The sequence below is a fragment of the Ixodes scapularis genome, unplaced genomic scaffold (genome assembly GCF_016920785.2).
Source record: "Ixodes scapularis isolate PalLabHiFi unplaced genomic scaffold, ASM1692078v2 PGA_scaffold2__306_contigs__length_199485367, whole genome shotgun sequence".
NCBI lineage: Eukaryota > Metazoa > Arthropoda > Arachnida > Ixodida > Ixodidae > Ixodes > Ixodes scapularis.
This window is the reverse complement of record NW_024609857.1, coordinates 60,771,233-60,792,685: the sequence shown is the minus strand read 5'-3', so window position 1 is coordinate 60,792,685 and position 21,453 is coordinate 60,771,233. Positions and strand designations below refer to the sequence as shown.

At 46.8% G+C, this 21,453-nt stretch overlaps 1 protein-coding gene across 3 annotated transcripts in view; it reads left to right on the top strand.

The window, feature by feature from the left end:
* Window positions 1–21,453, top strand: part of LOC8039752 (serine/threonine-protein kinase Warts) — an 82,423-nt gene that overhangs the window by 19,027 nt on the left and 41,943 nt on the right. For all 3 annotated transcript variants that reach the window (XM_029987502.4, XM_029987501.4, XM_029987500.4), the window contains exon 2: window positions 4,351–4,688. In XM_029987502.4, coding sequence (XP_029843362.2) covers window positions 4,572–4,688 — 117 coding nt within the window. In that variant the 5' untranslated portion in view covers window positions 4,351–4,571. The remainder of the gene's footprint in view (window positions 1–4,350; window positions 4,689–21,453) is intronic.

The window sequence follows — 21,453 nt, the reverse complement described above, 5'->3', positions numbered from 1 at the left end:
GCTTCCACAGCACTGTCAGGTTCGGGGTGAACGGGTTGGGGAAAGCAACTTTTGTCTGAATTTTGAGCGACGGGCTAATCTTCTAGGGGGAGAATGGTTGTGTCCGGATTACACGAACCAGATTCCGAGCAAGAGGGGCCACCCCTCTTTTCGTCTTCTTGAACTTTTTGGTGGAATGCGCGATTTATGAGTTGAGGAGGAAAGCTAAACAGGAAAAAGTTGGGAAAGCGTTTCATGACCCCTTTAAAGGGGTACTCCGCCGATTTTTGAGCTACCTCAACTAACTATATTTTCTGACTCCCAGGCCTTTACCCTTTCTGGTGTGCTATTTAGTATCGCGAAATTCATAATAGTTATTGCGAAATCGGCAAATGAAAATGATGCAAAAACAGACATTCAAATATACCCGCCCTTTTCAGGGCTGTGACGTCAGTGGAAGTTCAGCTTGCCAGTCGGGCGAGCAGTCTAAAAAATAGAATATGCCAATCATTTGTTCCGTGCTGGAGCGCGGGGACTGGAGCGAGCTTCCAAGGCATTCATTTGACACCATGAAACTGCTTCGAATCAGTTGGGAACAAATTCTATAGTCCAAAGAGTGAACCCCTGCACTTCCAATGACGTCACTTTTTCATTGTTGCCAGTAGAGACTTTCAGTTTGAAAAACACGGTGAGGACCAAAATTGTAAATTCAATAACTTCGTGAAAAAAAATTATTTTGAGCTAATATTTGGGATACTATTTTGGCGATGTTGTTTGGAGAGTTTAGCAAAATTTCAAGCTAATCGGGGACCATGAAGAAATCGGCGGAGTACCCCTTTAAGCTACCAGCTCTTGGTTTGAACGTTTTATCTTGAAATTACCAGCTCTTCATTTGTCCAAACAGCCATGGAGCAATGCCCATATCAGTTAAACCAATATTCATCATGGCTTTGACCGCGGCAGACTGAGGCGAGATTCCTTCCCAGGATTTGTCTTTAGGGTCTATGGGCTAGAGGAGTCTTCCAGCAGGTTCACTACGCTTTGAATCAGCAGTCAACTTGGCGTCCCATTGCTTGGGTGGTAGATGCCAGTTCAATGGCAGTGTTGCATGAGTGGTGTTTTCAATGCTGCAAGCTTAAAGTTTTTGGTGGAGTGTGTGACAGGGATCTGCCTCATGGATACCAATATCATCAGAATTTAGTGTAGGCTCTATAGGGTATACCATATAAAATATAATGTAAAGAAACTGCATAAAACTACTTGAAACTGCTTGGTCTGTAAAGGAAACCATATAGAAAATCTTCTGGAAATTATGGAACAACCTTCTTGACACCATTGAAGTTCATAATAATAGCTTAACTTATCAATAGTATTTCTACTTGTCATTAATTTATGCTTCATGAGCGTGCCTTGTTTATTGTCTGACGACTTTTAGTAGCTTTCAGTCATACAAAAATCCGTTTTTCTTAAAAATATGTTTCTGTAGTTTTTAGGCATGATATTATGTCTTTCTCATTTTAAGTTTTTTTGTTTGACTGTTTTGATGCTTCCAACATAAGAACATGGGAAGGGGTATAAAACAACTGCAGAATCCTTCATGCTCCAAATGTTGTAACCTTTTTGTTATAAAACTTTAAAACATACCTTTAGTGTCGAAACTCAATATTCTTTTGCTCTTGCTTGAGGCGGGCGTGTATTGACTGTACAATAGTATCAGGGGTGGAACGGCTGCGCCATTTGCGCCATTTTGCGCCAGACGCATTTGTCTGCGCCATCCTGCGCCATTTTGCGGAAACTGCGCCACAGCCAATACCTTGCGCCATTATGCACCAAATCGCACAACGTGCGCCAAAAAAAAAAAAAAAAAGAATTGTATTTTGTCTTGGTTTCGGATTATGTATCGACTCAATTGGCAACAATGAGCGCGTTTAGCTTGGTCGGACTTGCCATCCTTTCTTCTCTTTATTCTCCCTGTGTATCCCGAGTCGGAAGCACGCGAAAAAACTCGCCTGCGACAGGATTGTTATTCTTCAACCATAAGCGGTTAAACAAGTCGGCCGAGGTGAGATCGAGTCGTTAAGCGTCGGATAGCCTGAGGGTCTGCGGCCCGGGTTCTGGACATCAGCCAGTTGAAAGCTCATCAGCAAAAGATTCCTTCGAGTGCTTCATCGTTGGAAGTTAAAACCGCATTCTTGCGAGATAAGTCATGATTTGATTGAACTGAAACGCTGTCCGATCCGAATCCTTGCCGGCCAGCAGCTCTCACGCGAGCGGTAGATCTGCTCGGCGCACTTTAACCTTGCTCCTGCTTGTCGCTTCGAATACGATAACTCCGTTAATCGTAGTCTGCTGCTTCGATATTGAGTTGCACAATAGTATGAACTCTAAATTTGTTGCCCTGTTGCTCCACGCAACTGCACGTCCGTTGCTTATCGCACGCCAAGAGGGTCGCACATATAATTACTATGTCCAGCACGTGTGGGAATTGTGCGATAAGCAGTGCTGGTTTGCATTTCGAGCAGCTGAAAGCCACTCAGAAAATATCAAGGACGCCATCTTCAGAAACATATGGTACTTGCTTTTTGGTTCTCATTAAGGCTCCCAAAGTTTCAAGTTTTCGCATCTGTTACACTGTTATCCCATCTACCTAGGTCCCTAACCACTCATGTCCATCTGTGCTGCTAAGCACATTTAAAATTACTCCCGTGCTCGTCTAAGACGCAAGCTGAAGTGCAATGCAAACTGATCTGGGCTGCTCTTAGCCTGCTCCAGAATGGAGTTTTAACTGCTCCCAACCTGCTCCAAAACAGCGGTTTCAGCTGCTCCCGTGGCTGCTCCCAAATACATTTCATGAGTTCCACACCTGTAGTATGTATGGTGCACCCCAACCTTGATGCCGCCACGAGATGGTCCAGTTTCTTCACTTTTTTACCTATTTTTGAGCCTAGCAGTCAAACTAGTTTGTGAAGATTTGTGTCCCGGATAAAAACCCTACCCGGGGGAAGTTATTCCAGCAGCTGCAGTGACCAGTTTATCTTTGGTTAGAATGCAATAAATCACTATTTGCGTAACCGAGTGGCGGTGTTAAGTTTGAGGGGCACTCTACTTGCTTTTCTATGCTCAAGGACCCATACATATGCTTACAGGACTCTTCCAGCAATAATGCTGTCAATATCAGATTAAGCACCACATTCCTTGATTCTGCACATGCCTGTGGGCTAAGGAAGAAAACAAATGGGGCTCGATGTGGTTCTATGTCACTATTTTCTTATACTCTTTAAAGGGGTTCGGAAACTAAAATTGAAATACACAAATTTCGTTTGGAAATGAGTGAGGTGTGACGGATAATAACCGTAAATGACAATCGCATGTTTGTATTTTGACCAACTGGCTATGTTTTTCGTCCTAAATGGTGCACTCGAGCAAGCGCTCGAACAGAAGCGAACGGAGAATGCAATGCGTCATGGGACATCGGGCGCAAACAAAAACAGAAAGAGAAGATTCCCCGCATTCGTGACGTTGCAATGCTGGCGTGGTTATGAGCTTTGCCGTTGGTGGCGTTGTCAGGCGTTGTGGTGGTGTCAATAGCGTCAACTCATTACAACCGAGCCGTTCGAAGTACTTTTGGGGTGACGAGCGTGTGGCTGGCCCAAGGAGCACGTAGCTTCCACAAGACTGTCAGCTTAGGGCTGAACAAGGTGGGAAAAGCGACTTTTGTCCGAGTTTGAGCGACGGGCTAATCTTCTAGGGGGAGAATGGCTGTATCCGGGTGCACAAACGAGGGTCCGAGAAAGAGGGGAGTCCCTGCTTTCCGTCTTCTTGGACTGTTTGGTACAATGCGCAAGAGGAAAGCTAAGAAGGAAAATGTTGAAATTCCAAAGAGCAGTGCTGCTCCGATAGAACTCCGATGGAACGTTGGGGATGGCATTCCCCAACGTTGTTAGATTACCTCCCAAATAGGCTCCACATGCATCCACCAGGTGCACATTGAAAGATTATTTAATTAGCTTTAAAATTAGTTTGCTTGTGCCTTTCAACGAAAGACTGGTATTTTTGCGGTTATGCTGCAACATGCAACGTTTCTCTTAAACTGTGACCGTAAAAAAGAACCCCATAGTTTGTTGCAACATGAAGATCTAGACTTCTGCCTCTTGCATGGGCTTTCTACCTTCAGTGTGTGGCTTCTCCTGCTCGTCTTCATGTTGCAGCAAACCATAGTTTGTCTAATGAGTTCACCAAAGCTGCAGCAATGATTCGGGAGGGAACTGGAGTGTTGTTTGTTTTTGTTACGGCTGGGTCCTAGCCTGGTTGAGTCGGTTGTCGGCCTGCAGCCCCCTGTGCGTTCCTGACCGCTGATGATCTCTGTCGCAGGGTGCTCATGGGCCCCGGGGGCAGGGCAGCCCGATGGCGCTAGCGGGCAGCCTCCCCGAGAAGGGGTGAGGGGCGGCGCGCCATGATGCGGCCGGCGGCGGGGGGCGGCAGCGAGCCCGAGGCCAAGGGGCCCCGTCTGCTGCCCCCGCCCCCCCCCCTCGTGCCCCACGGCCCACAGGGAGTACCGCCAGAAGGCCCTCCAGCAGATCCGCAACAGCCTCATGCCCTTCGCCCACCAGGGCAGTTCAGCAGATAGTCGCTCACAGCGCTCCAGCGCCAGCTCCACCGCCAGCGAATCCGGCTCCTACGCCTCCCTGCCCTCACACGCCTCCTCCGAGGTGAGTGTCGCACCCTCTCTCTCTACCTCCCAGGTGGCCAGAACACTGGTCCAGGGTTCCTGCTGTGGGCAGTTCTCGAGGTATATACATATGTCTCTATACGTAGAGACAATAAATCAGCTACGCGTCGGAGCTACGACACTTCGACCACCTTGCTGCTTGAAATCATTGTTGCCAGTCGCCCAAAGTTTTATCTCGAATTGCAGGAAAGGATTTTCCGTCCTCCAGAAATGTTAAAACGGTCCGCGACAGAGCTAAATGACATCATTTGAGCTTCTGGACACCGTATTTAAAGCTTGGGAAGTCACAGTCTCGAATTGTAACGTTTGCCAATTGCACCTACTCTGCTCTAGGCAACAAAATGGCGGTGCCCAAGGGGCAGTCGGTGAATGGTGTGCCCTAAGCGTGGCATATTTAGTTGCTCTAGTTGGACCAAGTTTCTCACATCTCTGACACCCAACCAACGATTGGAAATGGTCTCCTAGAAGCTTCCAGGTGGAAACTGGCTTATTGCCAGGCGGTCCGGCACCTTCGAAGTTCTGGCAAAACAAGGTCTGCCAGTGTCTGGTCTTCCAGGGATACCCTTTAGATAGTCCTCCATCAAGCCTTGTTACCATGGGGGTAGGAAGCTTCTGGAGGCGACATGACGCCACCAGAGGTAAAGCCGGTGGAGACTTCCGGTTTGGAGGGACACACCCCCAACGTTGACCAAAACCAAAAGATGCTATTGGACAGAAAGTAGAGCTGATTTGGCACCATTGGCTGTTTTGGTCACTCTTAGGGGCGTTCCCAAGGACTTCCGGCTTCACTTGGGATTTTCTCGTTTGGCTGTCTTGAATCGGTATGTCGCCTCCTCCTCTTCCTACCCTCGTGCCTGCTACCTTCATGCCTCGTGGACTCGGTTGAATGGTTACTCTTAAAGGAGCGCTCAAGTAGATTCTGAGATTGTCTATTTATGGTGATAACTCTCTCTACACGCTCCATGCATCGTAAAAAAAAAATGTTTTGGCCAATTAATTTTTTTATTAAAATCTAATCAAAGATAGTGACATGCCTCTCCTTCTTTGCCTTGAAGCAGACGCCGGGGAGCGGCGCATTTTTAAACAATGATTGCTGTATTACGTCTATTACACTTGAGGATTTGACGTTTTTGTCAAAATATAATGCACAATGCGCCTAAAAAAAGCAATAATAGTAATGTTCGGAATCTCCATGCAATTAAGTATTTTCAATGGTCAAACTTTATGGAAGTGGTGGGAACCCGAAAATGCCTTCCTCCTTCTCCCCTCCCCGCAAGAGAAAATAGTACCTGAGAATTTCAATCGCTACGACTTTACGGATGTCTTACCGTCTATAACTGTTCATTTTTATTGACTAAATTAAAGCCCAACAGACAATATGCCACTGAAAACAAGCTTCTACGAAAAGCACCTGAGTGCCCCTTTAACGACTATCGACGTCACTTAAGCTCGCATTGCAGGCTTGGTGAACGGCATTGAAGCCTGCATGGGCATGATTGTGAGATGCATTTTGTTCATTTTCGGGTTCACTGTGTCAAATGCTGTGGGGTTGCCTGCCGGTATAAAAAAATGCAGCAGCACGACCTACATCCCTTTGGGGTGGCAGCAGCTTGACACTGCTGTGATGTGTTTCGTTGGTCAGTAAGCTGTATGGATTGATTTCCCACTCCTTTTGGAACTGGAGACTTTGTACCGTCTGTAGCTCTTTGATTCACCTTGCGGGCCACCCTGCTTTGCACTGTAGAACCTCCTGCCCCCCCACTTTTGTGCAAGGATGTTCAAGCAAATGAACACGGGTCTACATTTGTAATGTAAGACAGTGGAAGGAAGAAGTGCTTGGAGACTGATGGAGGCTCAAATGACCTGTAGACTTGTGCTAAATTCTCATTGTGTTAACCTGCTGTGATCGCCACCTTATTGAAAAGTGCTTTGGTTATGCAGTCAGTAACACCACTGTGTATCCGACCAATGGGTCACTCAGCTTGGCGTGACAGCAAACTGTTTTTGGGCTGTTGTAAATGAAAGACGTAGAGCGCAAAAGGATGAGACACCAACAGTAAGAAATGCACGGGAGCGCTGACTTGCAGCTGAAGTTTAATCGCCATGACCGCTAGTATAAATACTGGAGGCATCGTAGACAGATAAAGACAATGCAGAATCCTCGTATGGGTCTGTCTGTTTGCTTGAATATCTAATACATTTCAAACACACATTAGAGCGAGGAGCAAATAATAAAATTAGTCGAGAGCATTTGAAGAGGATTTCGTATTTAGTGTCAAAGAAAATTAAGGTGTCAGGGTGATCACACAATTTCTCTTATCACAATATGTATCTCACTAATGACACAAGGGACATTCAGTCTGGATAAGGACTAAGGCTATTCTGTAGCTTCATTATAATTTATATATGTAATAGTCACACTCCGACTTTTAATGCTAGGGATGCATCTTCCCTTGTTTATTTTTAAAACCAGGCGATAGGTACTCGAGGATGGGGCAGTCTTGAAAAGAGGTGAAACTGTTCCTTGCATTAGTTTCTGCTATTGGCAGGTACCACTTTTTGTGTCATGGAAGAGACTTGCTGGTGTTACCAAGGGGAAAAAGCAACCAATTTCATAGAGCCTGACCATGACCTCGATTTTTTTTTTCAAAATATGTGGGTCTGCGTATGTGTATTTATTTTCTGTGCACCAGGTAAACATTTCGTTGATAGACATAACCGAATTTAATAGGACTATTTTCATTCATATCCCGAATCTTTGAATGGCAAAGACAGCTGATAAAGTTTAGGTGAATTCACTCTTGCAATCCACACATTGCAAGAGTGCACCATGCTGGTCAGCTACCCTTCCACTCTGGAAGCTAGAGATAATGTGGTACTATTTTCTCTCAGCCGCTATTTGGACTCTTCTAGAATTTGACACGGGCACATTCAAGTTCTAACTTTATCTCTCACCATACAAGCAGAGAGAGAGAGAGGATGCGAAAAAAGCAGTATAACTGCTTGATACGCTTCTTCCCCAACAGCAATAAAAGTTGCCATCAACTCAGAAAAAAAAAAAGACGAAAAAGAGAAAAGTAAAAGCAGCACACATTTTAGACAGAGCTTTTGAAAGTAGATTGCAAGAAGATTGTCTGGAGTTGGCAATAGCGTCCTGTATACAATTTAGAATTATAGTAGTGGAAGACATGCCTGGAGGCCTCTTTAAATTTCAATATATGTAGCAACTTTATGTTGTGGACTTGTTCTTAGGCTGGCTTTATAAAATTGTGTGCATGTGATTTTTTTTTCAGGGTACATTAATTTTATTTGTTTAATGTCCACCAGATTGTTTATTTAGAGGAATCTGATGTCTCCTTTGGGTTTACCGGGGCTTCCTAAATGTTTAAAAACCTAAGTGGAAAAAAAAATTATTTTTTATATTCAAGTAAATCAGATTTATTTTATTTAGATCAGATTTATTTTATTTAAATCAGATTTATTTTATTTAAATCAGATTTATTTTATTTAAATCAGATTTATTTTATTTACATCAGATTTATTTTATTTAAATCACTGTAGCTAAAAATAGTAACTGCTTGTCATTACATGTATTTTTAAACATCGACCAATCCGTTAGATCACTGATAACAATGTGGAAGAATTACTTAAATTTAATGCACAATTTAACAACCTTTTATTGATGTGTGACCCCCGTCATACAGAAAATAAACTTTGCTTAATTTGGAAGGCAATGAGGTTCTACACGTGGTATTATTCTAAAAGTAAAACTAAACATAATCGACTCAAAAAAAAAAAAAAAGAAATTCGCATGTTAGGTTACAATTGTTCGCGGAGGCATGTTTGGGGATCTTTACAAAGATTGGAGCGACGAATAATAAATAGTAGTTATAATGTCGTTTTACCTACTTGCATATGTATATCACTAAAAAGATATAGATGCTCTCTTTTGAATACTTTGAGATTGAGTGGTTCAAAAACGCCACACACGACAATCGTCGAAACCTCGTCGTTCTTTGCCGCTTCTTTGAGATTTCTTTTCTCAGGCTAAACATGTTAAGACATTAAAATAAAAAGGATTGTTCTTCTTGGAACATGCGCCACAAAATATAAAAATTTTAGGCAAAATAAAAAATATGACTGCACCTCGTTGCCTGAATCGAAATGAAACCGCCCACATATATTTGCATCGTGTTTTATTTATTGCAAGGTACGATATGTTATTAAAGCTTTATCATTGTTCGTTGTGCGTCCTCACCTAGGTGCTATTCTGGCCAACGTCGCGGCGTGGTATAGTTGGTTACATCATACAAGCTTAAAAATACGTGAAATTGTGCGTAATGTCACGTTAAAGTATTTTACTTGGCAACAAAGCTTGCCTTTTTACAAGCTTTAATTGCCGTCATACAAACAAAATACTATATATTTATATTTTCTAATAAACCAGGATTATACCTTGTTACTGGTAAAATATGAAGCAAGTAAAAAGTTGGGTATTTGAGAAAATCGATTCCGAATTTGCCAAGTTTTCGAAACATTCTTTCATTCAAATGACTGTAACGGAATTTTTTTTGTACATATAATATTAAATTTGTATTCGTTTAAAAATAGCCAGATTTCAGCATTATGGTGATGCCAGTGTGATTAAAAATTAAGACATCTTGGGTCATACGTAAGAGCTTGCCAAACTTTGCCAAAATCATGAAAAATAAACGACGTTCCAGTTCTTTTTTTCCCAAAATATGTTCAAAAAAATTCAACTCCTTAGACCGAATAATATCTATTTCGTGTCTCACACATAAGTTCTGGAGCGATATTTTGAGAAGCGGGAAAATAGCGAACAGTCAAACATGCGATCCCCGACAGGTGGAAAAAAAAACGTCAGTTTTCGCATCGGCCACTTCAAAACCAATATCCTAAAAAAAAAAAAAAAAGTTTGCTTAGCTTTTTGTTTGTTTGGAATGCTCCCAAAATATACACATACAGATATATATATTTTTTTTTCAAAATTATAACTTTTATTTTCAAGCCGTGCCTGAATAGAGATGAAATCTCTCACACTAGTTATCTAGGCAATACTGTAGAAGCACTCAATGGGCGTACCTTGATTAGTGGCTCTAGGTTGCACCGGTAGAGGCCCGGGCTACCGGCTTCATCCAGAGGACTCGCGTGCTTTTGTACAGCCGAGGTGCTCCGCAAGCTCGTGCTTGTGCAGTCAGTCTACTGCGCGATGCAGGACGCCTTTTCGCGCTTCGCTTTCAGGTCAGTGTCGAAACGCCAGTCAGCAGCGGCTGTTTCGGCGGCCCTCACAAGCGCATTCCACAACCCGAGCAACTGAAATCGCAGCCTTTCAACTGTAAAGAGCGAGTCGAGGCATGGATGCAATGGCTGTCCTTGCCTCCCTTTCTCCAAAGAGGCCGTACTACGGTGGCCCACTGTGGCCGTACGTAGTGCGCTCAGCTTCTGGATCGCGTAGACGCGACGGTGCAGCCACCGAAATCTTCAGGCGCTGGCTGTTAGCGCCGAGATGTTTCGGTGGCGCGCTCTTATGGTTTCCGTTCGTAACTTCACGACCAGGCTCTATTTGTGTGATAGTTTGGAACTACCCATGATGCGTTTCAAAATCACGATGGAAGCTCGGAAGCGCCGTCAAAGTTGACGCTTGACATTTTTTTTTTTTCTTCCGTCGATGAAAACAACGGTAATCCGACAATGGCGATCACAGCGACGCTTTTGGTCGTGCCCGTCGATTGAACGGCAGGGAGGAGTTTCAATGGTCCCGCCTCCGGCGCGAGCTTCTTGCCGTCGATGACGCTTCGGAGTATTGAGCATGCACGCGCGGTCGAAGCACGACGGAAGACAAGGGGCGCGTGCTCTGGACGTCTGAAGAAGACACCCTGCTGCCGTTTTCGTCTTTTCGATGACTTTAATAGACCTTTCGCTAGATTACCCAAGCATCAAAGAGGGTGTTGGGAACGTAGGTACACGCGCTGCACGTGCTCCTTTTGCCTAGAAAGGAATCGAAGTAAATAACCAAAATGAAGCGTCCGTAGAATGCCCGTGCGAAGTGTCATTTGTTTTGGATTTTTGTTTTTGAACAGTTGGAGCTGGAGATGCCAGCACGCGCAGCGCGTGTACCTACGTTCCCGGCGTTCTTTTTGATGTTTGGTAATTTGGCAAAAGGTCTATTGCCTATTGTGTTCGTTGGTTCCTTCTATTTTTATTTCCTCTTTCGAAGGAACGCGAAGTGGAATAATGACCCAAAATTGCCCGCTCGTGAATGAATTTCGGTAGCTATCCAAGCGGATATCAGGCATCTTCGATTCAGTCGTCTATGCCCGTTTTAGAGATCTTCCAGGCGCAAGTCTGGAATGAGGAAGTCGACGAAGGTCCTCACCTAGTGGCTAGCTTTAACGACAGCCCCGGTGTTAAATGGACGAAAACGAAGCGTAGTCATGCGTTCCACGCGCCCTCTTGGCTGCTCCGAAATGCGCCTCCGAAAATTGGGCCAGTCACGTGAGCGCCGTGCGCGGCAAACAGCCGGTCGGCGTAGCCTGGTGGCAGCGGCGGTGCGCGCTTTCTCCAGCCATATGCCTGCTCGCCGATTGCGCGCGAGGCGGAAGGGGCGCGAGGATAGCGTTACAGGCCGTCGGTTCTTGGCAGCGTTGTCGCGGGACACCTCTTTTGGCTCGTCGTCGTCCGGGACCGAGCCACTTGCCAGACCGTGGTTGGGCAATTCCAGTAGCCGCGACGTGTTTCGTCGTCTCCGCTGCTGCGATGGCCTCCCGGTTACGGGCCCTTACCACCGCTCGCTCACGTCTCGCGTGTGCACGTGCTCACCAAGAGTTCTTGGTGTTCTTGAGTGTGGCCAGCCAAAAACTCTTGTTCGCTTTATCTCGGGTCAATCCCAACCATTTCAAACTGTTCTTGTTTTTTACATTTTTTTAGAGAAGTGGGGCGTTGTTGCTGCTGCGTCGAGGCTCTACCAAAGTGGCAAAATTATTTCTTTTGTCGGCTCTAGGCATATTCCTTTTTTAGGGGCAAATGGTCGATGATTGGACACCTCATGATCACCATACTCTATGCACGGCGGCTTTAATTGACTGTGCGCGAGAAACAAGTCCCTTGACACACACACGAACAGCCGCCAGAACGAACTGCCGCCGAGCGATCCCCGACCACACCGTGTCCCCGTCTCGTGTTTAATAAATAATTGGGTTGTGGGGATATTTATACAGCGCGTAGTTGGTCTGCCATCAAAGTTGCGACGAGTCACACGCTGTAGATGAGCAATTTAGCCAGTGCAGTACAACCACTAGCCTGGGGTCTTTAACGTGCACCACGCAGTAATGATACACGACCGCACGCCGGTACGATGCTCATCCAGATCGAAACGGGCAGGGGTGGGGCTCGAACCCAGGATCCCTGGGTTCTGCAGCGCGAGCTTTCGCTCCACGCGCGTCGAGCTGGGTGTGCGCTTCAGCCCACTCGGCCACCGATCCCGTCTCGTGTTTACAGTCGGCGGTGTGTGCGGGTGTCAGTCACCTTGGATTTGTTTCCCCCGCTTCCACTGGTCGGGCATCTCGCGTGGTTCGTGCGAGCGCCCGTGGCTGTACCTGTAGAGCGCGGACCGAACCGACACGTTTCCCGCTTCCGGTTCTGACGTCACCGCTCCGTTTTTACGGGTTTCCTGCACCGGGATTTGGAGTTCAAATATCTCAACTTTGCCGCAGCACGAGTTATACGGGCCGTTGGCATATGTAGACTCGAGGCAGTGCTGCAGGTCCTCGATGTCGCTGCAAACCTCTCCCCTGATGTAGCTCAGTCCTTCGGGCTCAAGCTGTGGAGAGGGGAACGCCAGACCATCCTGCAGCATCCCGCACGGTTTTCCAAAAGTGATCGCCAGAGTTGTGCTGGTCCATGATCGAGTACCCGAAGCTTCGTTCACACGACGTGTTCCGGTGATTCATGGTAATAAAACCCGAGACTCGGGAACACAGAAGGGGACGAACACAACACAACGTCGTCCCCTCCTGTGTTCCTGAGTCTCGGGTTTTATTACCATGAATCATCACCAGCTCGCTTGGTTTTTTTTAATGTATTGCAGTTGTTCCGGTGAGCTTTAGTTCGGTTACCGGGTCACGCGCTGCCCTCGATAAAGTGGAAGCGTTAGGCGAGCCCTAGGGAGGTTTCAGTAGCTTGTTTTTGCGCTCCGATAGGGATACCTAGTAAGCCAGCCACAACGTGCGACGCACGCGCAACGGTGCCATCGAAGTATCGAGTGTAGTTTCCAGAGTCACCCATACGATCTATCCCGTCCCTACTGTTCAGACGAGTTTCAGTGACCTGCTTGGGTTCCTTGGGGAAATTTGGCCGGTGCTCTCTTTTTAACAGATAATAGTGACAAAAGTGTCGAGGTGAGCTAGGTAGGAAACATGATAATCTAAACCCTGACACAAGGAGTTCGGATTTCCGGGGTTTAAGTCGCGATCTACAGTTCAGACGCTCCTCCAGCTGTTTTGGCACTGTCTGGGACAAGGTCCGTTTTCTGTCGGAGCGGGCGCTGCTGGTGCCATCCGAGTAGGTCCCAGGGAAAGCATCAAGAGCTGTAGCGGGGGGGGCCGGGTCAACCCTTTTCAAGGTCAAACCTTCTCAAGGTCAAACCTTCTCGACCTTGACCGCCTGGTACTCCGGGTAAGGACACCGAGGAACAGTGCGGCGCAGCGTGGTTCGTCGAAACGCAAGTGACGGCCCTTGCTAACGGGCCGTCACTTTCACCCCTTTGGGCCCCGAGGGATGACCCAGTGCAGTCCTGCGAAAGGGTACCCGACGAGCGGAATCGAACGCGCCTCATCATCAATAATGTGCTTTCCCTCTCTGGAGCCGGGGAGAGCGGGCACCACTTCTTTTTTTGGCAAGGGGGCAACAGCCATCGGCAAGGGCGGCAGGCAGCAGCCGCTTCGGCCTCTGGGCCTTTTCTCGCCCGCTCTCTCCTTGGCCGTGCGCGCGGCAGCCGTGGACGCCAAGGCATTCCAGGCGCGTCCCTCGTTAAATTGCATTCGGTTACGGCCAGCGAGAATCCAAGCCGCTTCTTTGTCTATTTTGGCCCCGAGCGGGGTTGATGCGAACGAGGGACTCCGGGGGGTTGTCCCGAGGGGGGGAGGGGGGGTGACCATTAGACAGATGTGTGTGCCCCGCTCTGCTGGCTGGGGCCGACGGCGGCGGCGCTGGCGCCCAGGAATGCGGACGGCGCCATCTTTTCGGAGAGGCCTGCTGCTGCGGCTGTCACGCCGGAGGTTTTTCGGGCGGCTGTGCCTCGGAGGAGGCGTTCCTTCCTTCGCTTTCTCTTTGCCTTCTTCTCGAAACTCTTTTTTTGCCTTCGTCGTAATTTTTTTTAGCATCTTCTTGGGACCAGTCGCGTGTTGTTGGTGGAAGAACGGCAGCTGTTTCGCGTTTTCTGGAGGCCCCCTCTGCATCCTCCCTCCTTTCCCCCCTTTTTACCGCTTTTTTTTTTTTTTTTTTTTTTTTTTCGTGAAGTAAATTAATTCTAGGCTGCGTATTTCTCCGTGAGCGCCCTTCGGTGGTTTCGTCAGTTTGTGGGAAGGCCGGAATGACGCTCGTTCTTCGAAGACGAAGCTTGCGGTCCACAATTAATATTTTGTTAGATGGATTTAGTTTGTGCGGACGTTAACAGACCAGGGACCCCAGTATGCGGCATGAAACGCCTAATGAGTTGCGGTCGAATTAGAGCCGGGGGTTGGGCGAAACATCACTAATGGCCTTTGGGTGCCCTCGTTTCGAGTCGTTTTATTGACGCGTCCTGTACCAAGGTAGAAGCAACTTTTCTCTTCGACTTTTGATTAGTCAGTGCCGGGCTTTAAGGTTATAAGGTACTAATAAGGGCGCGTAGGATTCGTCGTAAGCTAACCGTCGTTGCACCAATGGCTTCGCTGTCCATCCAGATTGACAAGGGTGGTTAGTGACTGGAGTGGGAAACTTGTGTGCACGCGCTGGTCTATTCGCAACTGTTAGCACCGGCGTCACGCGCAAAAAGGAAAAACCAGAAAACGACGGATCGGATGAAGGTAGACACAGATGATCCAAGATGGACCTCCCTGTAGAGATGCTACCTTTCGCCTTCCTGACATTGAATAGCGATGCGAGGCTTAATATCGATCGTTTGGAACAAAATTGGGACTTTATTTACGCGTGAGTGATCTCGTACGGTTTTTCTGCGTAGATCATCCAGACAGATGACGGCCATTTCGGTGCACCTTGCGATGGACCACTTCGGACGATACAAGCACTCTTAGCCAATCCAGCGTTGCGGAGGTAGCACGTGACTACTGGCCCCGCCTGTCGTCGCGCCTCTGTCACGTGATACTCACGCCGCACGGGAATGGGAGTTTTCGTGGATCGTTTTTCCTATTCCGCTACGCTCTCCGCAACGAAGATGCCGTCGCTAGTGCGCGTGCGCGCCGCTGGCCTTGTCTGCAGAGTTCTGAATCACCTATTGGTTCCGATGGCCCGTAACATCGGCTGCGGTGCGTCGTCAATGTGCCACAGAATCTAGTCGGATGAGCGCCGTGGTTGTGCGAGTTAGGATGAAGGTGCAGGGAAACCTTCACCCGCGTTCTCGCTTCATTATAAAGGTCTGCGCTTCTGAACTCAGGTTCGACGAAGGGCGTTCAAGTTCGGCGGTCTCTTAATATATTTACACTCTTTGGAACATGGAAGCCGTTTTGAAAGGCGCGGAATTCGATTATTGGAAGTGAGTGAGAGACGCAGCGACATGGTTAGTGTCATCTAAAGTTCATGGCGCCATCTGGTCGCACCAACAGTATACAATTGGCGACGTTCACCGTCAGAAGGAAGCGCCTTGTTGTTCGTTTTGTACACCCGCGTCGAGTGACGCCTTCTGACATTCATCGTCAGCTCGGTGAGACTGGATGGGGCGACGAGACGTTATATGAACTCGGGACAGCGTTTGTGGGTGCGACAGTCTAGCCGAACATCGTGCGGTACCGAACAGATGCTGCAACCTCGGGTACGCACCACCAAGTGTGACAGCGTGATTCCACGAGTGGGTATGGGAAGCCGTCGATCGACAGGAGAGGGGATCGCCCCCGCAATCGACATTTTCCTAGGATCCGTCCCAGAGGGCGCGTCATGGACGTTATGGAAGAAGATTTCTTCCCCGCATTGGCAAAGAAACCTCTGGCTCCGAGGCAAATCCTCAGGCTGCAAGTTGGAGTCCCGGCCAAGGTGTCCGACGTGTGGCTTCGTGCGGAGCCGAGCTTTCGGTTGCGCGTCGAAAGGTCGCTAGTTGGTCGAAATTCATCCCTAGTCTTCCGCTGGGGCGTGCCAAATGTCCTTCGTTGGTTTGGCACGTAAAAGATTCCAAATTTAACGTTTTCCCCACTTTAAGAAAAAGTGATAGTTAAAGGGGCCGCAACTGCGATCTTTTATTACAGCCCTTGCCGACCTTGAAGGACGCTTTCCGTGGTCGCGTGTTTTCAACTTACTATGCCGTTGCATCAGTAATATTGTAGTGGTCTCTGCACGAAGCGCGAGCTTGTCTGCGTCCTGCACAGGGGTTGCGATGATGCCAGAATGCCGAGCTCTTCACGTCATTTAACACCTAAACGTTTTATTTAAGGAACAGACACAGAAGGAAAATGTGTTAAACGAGATGGTGTTGACATGATTAGCTACGTCCAGCTCGCCTGCGCATTTACAGCCTTTCGCAAAACTCTTATTGGCTGATAAAAAAAAAAAAAATAAGGCTGTGGATAATATCCACCTTTTGTAGTGGCAACTCAGTCTATACGCTCTAAGCATCCCAACAAACCCGAAATTACAATCGTGCGTTAAAAGCGTGTTCAAAGATGCGACACGCCCTTTTTGGGAGGAAATTTCTTCTCAGTGAAGTGGTCGACGAAGAGCGCTTGTCGGCGAGCTGCGAGCGATGGCTTCGCCAGCGGTGAAAAAGAGGAGTCTTATCCGAATGCGTACTGGACCTATCAGATTCTCTTTAAAACGAGTTATAATAAAATCATTCGGAATCTGCGCGTGTTGTAGGGTTCTCATTGGTCCGCAGGAGGTAGTCCGCGAGAAAAAAGAGTCCGCATGTTTTTTCTCTTGCCCTGAGATAAATAGGCGGTTTTGTAAATTCGGGACCTAACACCTTTTATACATTATAATATCAAAAATGACTTCAGTGCCCCTTTAAGTCATCTAGCATTAAGGACTACCCACTATTTTTTTTTTTTTTTCAATCAGCCAATAAGAGTTTGGTGTCGTTTTGATGTCACCCGAAACTCCTGTGCAAGAAGACGACTTGCGCGAAGACCCCGAAAGAAGTCTTCGCGGCGCAGTCATGATGGCGTCGATGTTTCGAAATACGCACAGAACAGAGTGACACGTGAAGAAGGGACTTGTAGAGGAGGCGAATGCGGCCGTTAGCACTTGGAAAGAAACTGATCCCAAAATTCTTACTTTCGCTCCCCCAGCCAATAAGGTTACGGTATGGCAAGAAGCGTGAAGGTAATAAGCTGTCAGTCAGCGTACACCCGACGAACCCAGGTTGAGGAATGCTCAGTCAGCGGGTTCTAGAAGCGTGCGCGTCGCCTAGTATTCCGTAGAGGAGAGTTATTGCGCACGCGCAGAGGGCGATTATTCGAGTGATGCGTCCCAACAGCAGCAGATTCAATGTGTCCGACGACGCCGAGAGTGTCCGATTCGGGGGCCACTCAATGCCCGTCAGCAGCGGGTCTCCCGGCCTCCTCGAAGTTCCGCTAAATTACGAAATCAAGTAAAACAACAAAAACATTGAGTGCCACGTGTTTTTGAGACTGCCAGTGGAGGATTTTCCGCGTTTCGTCGAACGACGTTTCGGCGAATTCTGACCAGCTCATCGCGCGATGTCGCCGCGGATTGCGGAAAAAAACTGGACATGCCGCACTTAGTCCCCTGGAATCACCAGACGAGGGGATATTATGTACCCCCTCGTCTAGCGATTAGCGGTGAGTCAGGCTTCGAAGGCTCCTGTACCTCTGCCAACCCAAAGCAGTGTTTCATAGGGTTGCTCCCATAGAGCGACTCGACGAACTGGGTTCTCTCGAAAGAACAGAACACGCAGGCGAGCAGGTGTACTATCTTGGAATCCCGACCCTGGAACAACAAAAAAGGAAAAGTTGACAACAAGCCAACAGGCCTGTGTGTGTTGTTCACTGTCTCGGGCTTTCAAAATGCCGGGGTTCTCTCGGACGGCATTGGCCGAAGAAGTGACCCCCTGGGTGCAGGCAGAGGACGCGTCGCGCCAGAGTGGCGTGGCCGAGTCGTAACAAAGGGGCAGACGGAGCGGCGCCCAACGAGTGTCGTAGTGGTCAGCTGGCGACTGCCCCGGCAGGTAATTTGGCCGCAATGCCGGGGAGAGCCCTCCCTTTAATGAAGACCGAGCGGCGGGCCGTGTTTTTCTGTCCGCGCGTGACATTCCGGAGGGGGGCAGGCGGGTCGAGAGATGGGGCCGGCGGAATTTGCCCCCTGCTAATGCCCCCTCCTCTCCCCCGCCAAATGGGGGCTCGATGAAGGGGGCAGAAACACGTTTGGAACGGGAAAATGATGCTCTTCGCATTCCTCGCTGGCGTCGTTGGGGGCGTCCCGCTCGCCGCTCTTTTGGGTCGGACGCGCTGTTGGCGAGCCACCGCACAACTGTAAACAACGCGCGTTCCTTGTAGCGTGCCCCTAGGTTTAAGGCTGTTTCCAACTGACCCGTCCTTGGGTCACGTGTTTTTTTTTTTTTTTTTGCTCGCCTGCAAGCGTCTTTATGCTTCGCTCAGCTTTTGCGCCCCGCTATCTTCTTCTCCACGCGACAACTTGCGCATGCGCAAACCAATCTAAACAAAAGGTGTCCGCCATTAAATTGCAAACACTGCATGGTTTTGAGTTGCACCCTCTCTTAAATATAGTCTCTCTCTATCTCTATCTCTCTCTCTCTTTCTCTCTTTATATACTGTATATAAAGTTCCCTCTCCGCGTTGTTGGCGCTCTCTGGTAGCAGTCCTGGTTTGCCCAGGTCCTGCGCTGTGAGCTGGCATGTGTGCGCTTGTTTGCCGCTTGTCACGCGTGCGGGCACCGAGATGATGAAATTGTCGACACGGGGCGAGCACGTGCATGTGTGTGTCGATGCGGGGATCGAGGAAGCACCGTCCTTGGACAAACTATTTACTGGTCTGCAAATTTCGGTGCTACCCGCCCCAGTAAACTTTGTCACCACAAGCGGCATCGGCCCGTCTACGAGTAAAATAAAAATAAAAAAATAATTAGAAGTTGAATAATAATCAAAGAAAATTGAAATATTTAGATATATTTTTAATTGTGGCGTTTCAATTATTTCTATATAATTTTACCTCTAGGTCTCGAGTATCGATGGCGTTTCCAATCGCCCATCTTGTTTTATAGGTTTATGCGATTGTATGAGAGTAGACTCAGGCAGGGACTTCCTTGACCGTGCACTTTCCAAACCGTCGTCCATCTGTTAGGTTCTCCGGGCCATCTGATTGGTTGACCCCTAACGTCGGCAGCACCCCTGGCGCTTCAGTTTGTCCCTATGAACAACTTTCTTTAGCGTGGCGAAAGTATTTCATACCAGGTAATCCAAGGACCTGGCACCTTAAAGCCCTTCGGTGTGTTTGTGTCAATGGTTGTCAGTGCGTGGAAGAAACATGAAGCATAAATATCGTCGAGGGACTTCAGTGGCACCGCCTAACCACCAGCCCCCTATAGTACACTCATCGACGCTTATTCTGTGAGCGGATTTGAGAAAATCTGCCTTTGATTGCCGTCTAACATTGTGAATGGAACGGAGAAAGCGGCCTCTTTTGTATTATCTCCATTGTTTTGAGAATTCTCAGAATAGCGTCTTCCCTACGTCATTCCTACGCGAGCACAGGTAGAAATCGACGTAAATGAGCCGCATCATAACTTTGTTTGTTTGTTTGTTCTCCCATTGACCGCGAGGTGGGCTGAGACTAAAGGCGTGGTGACTGAGGAGGTCTCTGCCCCCATACAATTCCCACAAAAAACAAACAAAAAACTTTACATTGTATAAAAAAAAAAAAAAAAAAACGCGCAATGAAAACAAAAAATAAAGTTCTGCAATTACGCGACAGAATGGAGAAAAGAATTCTTGTTTTCAACAGCAGTCGTATATAGAGTCTCAGAGCTGAAAGAAAGAAGGAGGTGTTAACACGAGAAAACATTAACATCAGCAGTGAGCGCTGACTCGCGCAAAACGAGCATCTTAATTTTTTTTTGAATTTGAGTCAAAGTACAATCGATGTCAACCTGATGTGCTATATTGTTAGAGAAATTTGGCGAAAAAAGAAAGAAAGAAAAAGGCACAAACCACAAAATATTCCCCTGCACGAGGATGTTCCTATTCAAATAAACAAATTTAGACAGTAGAACGAGAGAGATCTAATATCTTTTCTGTTGAAACTTATCAAATCTATTCCACATATCTGCATACTGTGTGTCTAAAAAGTGTAATTATTTATGTAGTCTGTCAGAATCTCAGAGCGTTTCGACTTGCAGTAATAAACTTGGTAAATTTTTTATTTGATTTTTATTTGCTGCTGAAAAGTGGATCTGTGAGAAGATCTTGAGGTCTTCTTTTTTTTTTTTTTTTTAGTTTTGGAATATTCGTATTATTTAGTTTTGTGAAATGCTAAAGAATAAAGATTTCATCGACTGTTTTGTCTTCCATACAGCAGACATCATTAGTGATGCGAAAGTGACGGAATTATCGGATTAAATTGTTATTCTTGTTATATCTAGGCGGTGTTTTTTTATCCTGATGAGTTTCGGCTTTTTGGAGCACGTTTCCGGTAAAATTATCAGTTTATTGTAATTTGTTGACGTCGTCGTGCCCTCTGCTAAAATAAAATAACGAAGTTTTAATAATAATAATAATAATATCTTTATTTCCATCAATTTTGATGGGGGAGCCCGAGGAAAAAAGCTGCGATATGCAGCTTGACTGGTCCTCGGTCCCCTTACAGTGGTCAGCGGCAAGCATCAGGAAACAAAGATGAAAATCACGTCAACTAGCAGCTGCAGGTATTGTTAACAGAAAAACAAAACATATAACGCTTTATGAAAGGAATGCATTATGTACAAAAATATTCACGCAAGTCTTTGAAAGTCAAGTTTTCAAGAGAAACATTACTACTGCAAAAAGTATTTAACAAATTTGGAAGAGTAAATTGGAGCATCTGAGAGCCATAGTTCGTTCGCTGGGTGACCATCTTCCACTTCTCCGCATGACGAGTAGAATACACTGGTGAATTTTCCTCTAACAATGCAAGATTTTCTAGGAAACATGTGCCCTTTAATCTTTCACTCTTAAAACTGGTACAAAGTCGATATGAATACAATTTATGAACATCAATTATCCTATAGGTTCTAAATAATTCGGCAGTGTGAAAATCAAAAGGCACATTACCTATACCTCTGAGTATTTTCTTTTGTAGTATGAACAGTTTTTCAATATTAGTTAACGTTGATGTACCCCAAACGAGGTAGCAGTAGGCTAAGTGGGAGTAAAACAAGGAATTATAGATCAAGAGTTTCACATTTGTTGGCAATATGTAACGGTAGCGATTTACAATCCCTACCACGCGAGCTAGTTTTGGAATAATATAATTTATATGGCTATCCCAGGACATATTTTCACTAAAAAA